This window comes from Frankliniella occidentalis, unplaced genomic scaffold (assembly GCF_000697945.3).
Source record: "Frankliniella occidentalis isolate FOCC.00 unplaced genomic scaffold, Focc_3.1 Scaffold136, whole genome shotgun sequence".
Lineage (NCBI taxonomy): Eukaryota > Metazoa > Arthropoda > Insecta > Thysanoptera > Thripidae > Frankliniella > Frankliniella occidentalis.
Window position 1 is genome coordinate 639,689 of NW_026267263.1, and position 7,652 is coordinate 647,340.

At 49.0% G+C, this 7,652-nt stretch overlaps 1 protein-coding gene across 3 annotated transcripts in view; it reads left to right on the plus strand.

The window, feature by feature from the left end:
• Positions 1–2,706: 2,706 nt before the first annotated feature.
• Positions 2,707–7,652, plus strand: part of LOC113206000 (uncharacterized) — an 11,242-nt gene continuing 6,296 nt past the window's right edge. Inside the window, exons 1-4 of one of the 3 annotated variants that reach the window (XM_052270746.1) lie at positions 2,707–2,816; positions 3,150–3,323; positions 4,001–4,159; positions 5,838–5,918. In XM_052270746.1, coding sequence (XP_052126706.1) covers positions 2,739–2,816; positions 3,150–3,323; positions 4,001–4,159; positions 5,838–5,918 — 492 coding nt within the window. In that variant the 5' untranslated portion in view covers positions 2,707–2,738. Of the gene's footprint in view, positions 2,817–3,149; positions 3,324–4,000; positions 4,160–4,271; positions 4,472–5,837; positions 5,919–7,652 lie in introns of those variants that run through there. The other 2 variants (XM_026421865.2, XM_052270745.1) reach the window with 2 other exon arrangements.

A 7,652-nucleotide genomic window follows, 5' to 3' on the forward strand; every position in this document is an offset into this window, starting at 1 on the left:
TCTTTTTATGACACAAAACGACCCTGAAAATCCCAGGTCGCTAGCTAAGTTCGTTCTCGAGTTATCGTGATGACAGACAAACAGACACACAGACAGACTAGTCAGCTGACAGACAGACAGACAGACAGACAAACAGACGCGAAACTTTTTGATCATCACTGGAGTAATAGGCTTCGCTAATCGCTCAGCCAATAATTGACACTGCCGCATGCCTGTGGTGAGTGGGAGGCCACCAGATCAGTAAATAGATCGGGCCAGGAATAACGGCCAGGAGGCTGGCCTGAAGGTTTCCGAAAATCTGAGAGAGAGAGAGAGAGAGAGAGAGAGAGAGAGAGAGAGAGAGAGAGAGAGAGAGAGGAGAGAGAGAGCTGTACACTGACTGAGCGAGTGCAAAGCGCAAATTAAAATTCTAGCAGGCCCAGCTGCGCGTTGCTGTGCGTCGCTGTGCCACTCGCGCCTCCACTTGGATCAAGCTCGGCCCCGCTGCGCCCGGCCGGGCTCGCATTCCGCAATCCCGGCGCTGCGCTTTGCGAGGGCCACAACATGAAGGGCGCCAGGGTGCACTGAACTTTAAATTAAAATTATCAAAACGCACCGCGGGACTGCAAGGCCCGGCCTGGCCAGGCCAGGGGGGGGACTTCAAAGAGGCCGGCAGCCGACTTGGGACCGCGGGGCGCCGCCCCGGTGCGCGGTGCGTCAGGGGGCCGGCGGGGTGCGGACACGTTGCCGGCGGTGCTGTGAACGCGCTTCCATAAAAGCGCAACCGTACTAAAGAGAAATGTAAAAAAATAAAAAATTAAAAATATCGCGATGTTTATAGATGGAAGAAAATCCTTAAAAGACACCATTCTGCAAAAAAAATAAAAAAAATGATAAATTTTATTTTTACAGAAAACGAAAGGTAAAAGTCAGCTGAAAAGAAAGTTCCCTCGCAAGTGCAACGCCCTCCTAGGCAACCCTTGGCGCCCACGGCTCAAGGCTCAAGGTCAGTCTGAAAGGGGATGGTATGCACGGACGAGCAGCAAGCATGCTCTTAGCCCCCCTCCCCACCACCCTTCCACTCACCCCTGACGCGACGGCCGCTGTGGTGGTCGCTGCGGTCAACTCCTGGGCCGGGGTGTGAATATAAATTGGAAACGGTGCCGTTCGCCGAGTAGAACGTACCCACCCCGAGCGCCACCGTGCTACCGCCGCCGACCACACAACCACCACCTGTACCTGTCTGGTGCGCCGGTCAGCCGGCGAACGGCACCCAGGGGAAATCTACCCCCCTCCCACCCTCGACAGACGCACCCGACGCATCGCCACCGCGCCCATCTCTGACTCTCGCACGGCGTCGGATCAGTCGTACACCATGGCGATGTGTGGAAAAGAGAGACGGGCCGAACGACACCATCTGCACGAAATAGAGTTCATGTGAAATACGAAGCAAAATATAAAAATAAACCATATTTTTTTCCAGCGTTTTCTTACTTCCCATCTCTATGCTTTCCGGTGGTCGACTCGACATGTTTTTCCTCCTTCACCATCTCTCTCTCTCTCTCTCTCTCTCTCTCCAGCGATTGGCTGCTCCGCGGAACACACACATTCACTTTCACGTTCAGTTCGCGCGCGCCGGAGAGAGGGAAATCCCCTCGGCCGTGGGAAGGCGGGCACCCTGCTGTGTATCGGGCCGTGCGTGCACGGACTGACTCGATGTGAAATTGTGCCCCCCCCCCTCTCCAGCGCATATGTGGGACGGAGAGAATATTGAATATTGACTGCACCGTCGTGTTATCGCGGCGTACGTTCGTCATGCCCGCTTCTCGCGCACTCTCCTTCAACTCTCCCCCCCCCCTCTCTCTCGCTCTGTCTTTCTCTCTCTCTCACCCTCTGACTTACTCTTGGTGTCCCTGTTTTTCCGTGTTCTCTCTCTCGATCTACCGAGTACACGACCATATAACCTGCAGCTCTCTAAGCCTTTCGGAGGCATATCACTGAAAGTTATTCTAAATGTCTGATATAGTGCTCCCCGGGGCGAGGGAACGGGATCGCCTAGTGCCGGATCCGGAGATCTGTCTCTCATTGGCCCGGTGGCTGAAACTGATCCCGGTTGCGTGGCCAATCGCGGCTCGCTGCGCTCTCTCGGCCAAATAACAATTACGTCTAACCTCGTCCTCGTCGGCAGCGCCGGAAGAAAGGGAAGAACGGGGGGCTGGAAATAGGCCGGAACTGGTGTGATTGAGGGGAAGGAGGGGATTACGGCGCAGGAAGGAGTATTAACAGGTTCAGTGCCGCGTGGTTCCAATGTGGTCATACTTCGCTAGAATTCGATGGGTGACAGGCAGGTGTAAAACTTAATGCGACATGTGTCACATACATCTTTCGTCTATGTCGCAAAGTGTGTTTATGTATTCGTATCAATTGGCTAAAGCTAAAATTTCTACACAATGTCTTGAACTCCACACACTACCGACGGACGACGTCTTGAGTAACAGTCTTCGCGATCTCTCACAAAGCACTCGTCTTTAATTTTCAATCGGAGTTTTACATGCAGTATATATTTAAAAAAAAAACAACAACAGTTTTTTCTCATCCTTTCGGCAGATTGTGCATGGACGAAACGAGCCGCACTTGATCATCCATCCATCCGGCATTAAAAAGTATTGCACGCCAGCCGGCCACAGTGCCGATGGGTCGCGCATAATCCCATAGAGGAGAGGAGGTCGCAGTGTGCTGCAGCACGGTGGTGATCCAGCATGCCATTCCTACTTGTGCTCCTCGTAGCACTCATGTGCCAGGAGGGCATCCATAGCAAACCTCTCAACTCGTTGATTGTAAGTTATATTACACATCTGAAAGATTGGACTATTTTCCCAGTGAGAAATGCCATCTCGGTTAAATGGTCGATCATCATCGACAGAGGCAAATTCGACTCGATATCGATTCAATTTGGTCCACAAAATCAACGAAGTTGATGTCGATTCGAAACTCCATTACTCACTGGGTTATTTGTCAATAATGTGCCTTAACCATAACGCAAAAAAAAAAAAACAACAACACAGATTTGTCAAAATATCGTTGGTAGTCACTTGGTGTCACTTTTAAATCCGCGTTCGTTGAGACATGTTTCTTAACTGCGAGGTTTCGCATCTGTTTTTTTGTAACAGGGCCCCTTCATTGCTTACGCTGAACGCTTTTACCTGTGTGAACCAGACAACCACCCGCTTCCATGGAGCTGGCATTTGCGTGTCACTCACTTTAACCCATACAAACCAAGGGAGTTACAACTCGTGACAGGCAATGTCACGTTTGCAAATGTAACTTTTGACAACAGCTGTTGGGTAACACATCTTAAATAGAAGTGTGTGACATCCAAACACTTAAAAGTGAATGTTCAAGTGGCTCAAACAAATAAACTGTGCATGTCATCCACATGTGTGTACTGTGCAGCCGTATTAACTCATGTGTGTTGGAAAACTACATTCTTCATCACCCAGAAGCATTTCTCCTGAGCTATGATTGGTCGAGAACAGAGATGACCAGGCCTCACCAAATGCCGTTTTCTTGTGTTTCTGGACGATTTTCCTGTTCTTCTTCTTTAGGATAAAGTCCTCCATGGGCAATGATACATTTTGGAACTCACTTTTAAGTACTTGGTTGTTAAATTTGTAGAGCACAAACTTGCGAACGAAAACTTTGTATAACAAACTACACATTGTATGAAAGCTGTGAACAATTTTTTGACGTGAGCACTAATTTGTAATCGAATATAGCAGTTCTGTTTTATTTTTCCTACTCGTTCAAGAAGAACCGTCCTCCGTCCTCCTACTCTTACATTTTCAGAGTACAAACAAATTTGTATGTAAGTCTAAGTTCTTGTGTATAAACGAACTATATTGTTTGCATGCTACAAAGTTAACGTTCGCAGTGCGCACGATCTATTTCCATTGCAAAATTTGTAAAGAGATGCGTACGCATTCAGAAACGATTACACACCAAATCTTCGTTTTAATAACAGATTAAAGTGGTTGCGGATAATTGGTCAAACAATCAATGGAAGGAAAACGCATTTATCTTTTATTTTAGAAGGAATGCATGTCAAGCTGTTAGAACAAATATCCCAGGATTCTACGAGTCAGTGTTGAAGAAAGAAACTAAAGGCGCGTGCGCAGTGAAAGTAAGTACTTGGACTGCAACTTCACTATCGCCGCACTGTAACGTATTTATTTTTCTTGCTTTATAGACAGTTTAATTATTAATGTAAAGACTGTGATTACCTTTATCTACAGGGAGTTTACGAGGTCAATAACACCCCAGTAAACTGGACTTTTCCAAATGTTCCAATCATGCCTTATGCAAACTATAGGTTGAGAATAATGTTAGGAAAAGCTGAAAACGTGCACGGATGCGTGGCCGTAGATTGCAAGATTGTTCCAAAATTCGAGTAGCACTATACAATGTTCAATGTTATTTTTATTGCTGCACACATCACACAACATGTTTCAGCTTTTACGTGTTGTCCAAATATATAATTTAAACTGGACATATAGAGTTCGTTTACTTTAAGGTGCTCTTACCTTACACGCACTCACACTGCCCGTTCTGATGGTTAACCGTTTTCATATAATATCAGCAAACGTTACAAAGTGTGTATAAAACATATGGTCGTGCATTATTTGAATAGAGTTTTTTGCCAAAATATCGACTGAAAACAAAACGGGAAATAAACATTTCAAAATTTGTGAGCTTTGCTGAAAAAGTTATGAATTAACCCGGGATAAAATGTTAACTGAGGCAGGGCTGAGGTCACATTGCTGTTACCTGGGTACATCTGAGTAAAAACGCGATTAGCTCGCAATTGCTGATTCAGCCATATTCAGCTCTAAAAATGCTGAGCTGGGGACCATTCCGAGCTAACAATTAAGTGATGACTTTGTGCACATGTTTTCAGTATTTGCCAGCATCGAATACAGGAGCTGAGATTTGGTGACAATAACTGACGTAGCCATTACCGCGTACTTTAGCTATACTCAGGCTTTGACATCTACCTGAATCTAACTGACAACACGCTCTCAGTATTTGTCACTTATTCTCGGTCCGCTGCCCACTACTGACGAATACCGATAACACGCCCAGACATTCGTCAGCTAATTGTCAGATGAAAACACTCTTCGGCTCAGTTAAACGAAGAGCTGAAAATTACTGGAAAAAGCAGAATCAGCAAATCTCGGCAATGTGTGCGTCGACTCAGCTTTGGTCGCGCTCTGCCTCAGGTACAATATTCTCTCGATTCGATAACTGAAGAGACGAAGCCGATTCGCGACCAAAGCTGAGTCGACGCACACATTGCCGAGATTTGCTGATTCTGCTTTTTCCAGTAATTTTCAGCTCTTCGTTTAACTGAGCCGAAGAGTGTTTTCATCTGACAATTAGCTGACGAATGTCTGGGCGTGTTATCGGTATTCGTCAGTAGTGGGCAGCGGACCGAGAATAAGTGACAAATACTGAGAGCGTGTTGTCAGTTAGATTCAGGTAGATGTCAAAGCCTGAGTATAGCTAAAGTACGCGGTAATGGCTACGTCAGTTATTGTCACCAAATCTCAGCTCCTGTATTCGATGCTGGCAAATACTGAAAACATGTGCACAAAGTCATCACTTAATTGTTAGCTCGGAATGGTCCCCAGCTCAGCATTTTTAGAGCTGAATATGGCTGAATCAGCAATTGCGAGCTAATCGCGTTTTTACTCAGATGTACCCAGGTAACAGCAATGTGACCTCAGCCCTGCCTCAGTTAACATTTTATCCCGGGAACACGTTTGTTAGACTATAGTGTGCTCACAGACAAACAATTTCAGTGGATTCATGGGCTTTGCTGCCTCTCAGCCAATTCCTCGACGACAGGATGCCCGCGAACGTGGTGGCCCGCAGCATGTCAAGTTAGTCCAAAACTCGCTGTGTGTGTGTGTGTGTGTGTGCGTGTGTGTCAGTGTGTGTGCCCCAGAAGGTACCAGAGACAGCGGGACAGCACCGCCTCTTTAAGGCTGTCCCGGCGCTCATTAGCACGCCCTGCACGTCGCAAGGCACCGCCGGCCGCCGCCGCGGGTCCCTCTCCTTTTATTTCCTCCCTCTCCCTACACCCCCTTCCCTCCCGCTTCCTCTCCCAGCCAACCCTTAATTCAATTTTTCGCCCTTGGCGACTGTGAGGACCGTGGAGTTGGTAGAGCGGGAGAAACTTCCTTCGCTCCGCCCTTCCCTTACTTCTCCGCCGGCGGCGGGCGCCGTGCCCTGCGCTGGCCAAAAGCCGTCGTCGCCGTTGGACACAGCAGCCCGGTCGTGGTGGACCAGCCGGATGTAGCGCGACGAGCCAATAGGAGGGCCAGAGGAGATAAGCGTCCCCCTGACAGGACATCATCAAAAAATTAAAGGATATAAAAAAATGCGAGTAGTGCCCTTTATACAGCAACAATCATTTTATATCTACACTCACTGTACTATTCCAGTAAAGATGTTCGACGACATTTACAATAAATCGCAAGAAAATAGACGCTTGGCAAAACATAGATAATTCCACGACGTGACCACCCCAAGTTCATTGCACAATAAAAAAAATTGTACAAAATAATTTAAAATAAAGATTAGGTTTCTGAGGGCGGCAGGGCAGCCTCCTCGCCGAACCCCCCAATATAAATTAATTGAACCTGTTAGGCCTGTCATCGCCAGCACCGAATAATTAGTATCGAATAAAGTCATAGCCGCTCTCCCTTCCGCCGCCCGCCGCCCCAACCCCTCCGCCTCCCTCCTTTTTCTTCCTCCCATAGTTGTTGTGTACACTGAGCCGCCGATTCATTTCCGGGCGGATTTATAATTAATGCGCCCAATTAAAACTCTAAATTAGACGACTTTCTGCAACACATCCCGTCAGCAGGGAGCCCCCCTCGGCCCGGGCCGAGCAAGGCCTCTTAGCCGGACCCGCGCGCCGGCAACCCTTGCCTTCTCCTCCGAGATGATTTACTTCATATGCTGCAGCGATAAATAATAAACTTTTCATTACAGTTGTTGTTTGTTGGCTTGGTGACGGAAATAAAACATGTGATCCGCTCGCCTGTTCGCCTTGCTGCCGCCGCCGCTCCCAACTGAGCCAAATCACTAATTGCACAGCTAGAAAGTCATCGACACTTGCGCGTGTGTCCCCACCCCGGCCGCAAACTCACCCCCGCGGGGCAGTATTGCCCCCTCCCACTCGACGTGTTTTGTTGTTTGCAGGAGATACCATCTCTCTCTCTCTCTCTCTCTCTCTCTCTCTCTCTCTCCCGCACACACGCAATTTTTCACGGCCGGCAACACGACCGCTCATAAAATAAGTAGTTTCAGTTTTTACTGCAGGCCCTTTCCTCCTGGCCGCGGCGCCTCGGCAGGGCATCGCGGAGGACGAGTCCAAGGCCGAACCTCCCGCGGCGCCATAGTGCGCGCGGCAGCGGAGGCAGGTGAGCGGAGCGGGCAGCGGAGCGCGCGTCCGAGCTCGGCGGCGGGCCTTGCCTCCAGGCGCGCTGGGCAGGCCACCCGCCGCACGTCCGCGCCCGAGCGCAGCGGGGCTTGCCTATGCCTCCAGGCGCGCTGGACAGGCCACCCGCCGCACGTCCGTGCCCGAGCGCAGCGGGGCTTGCCTATGC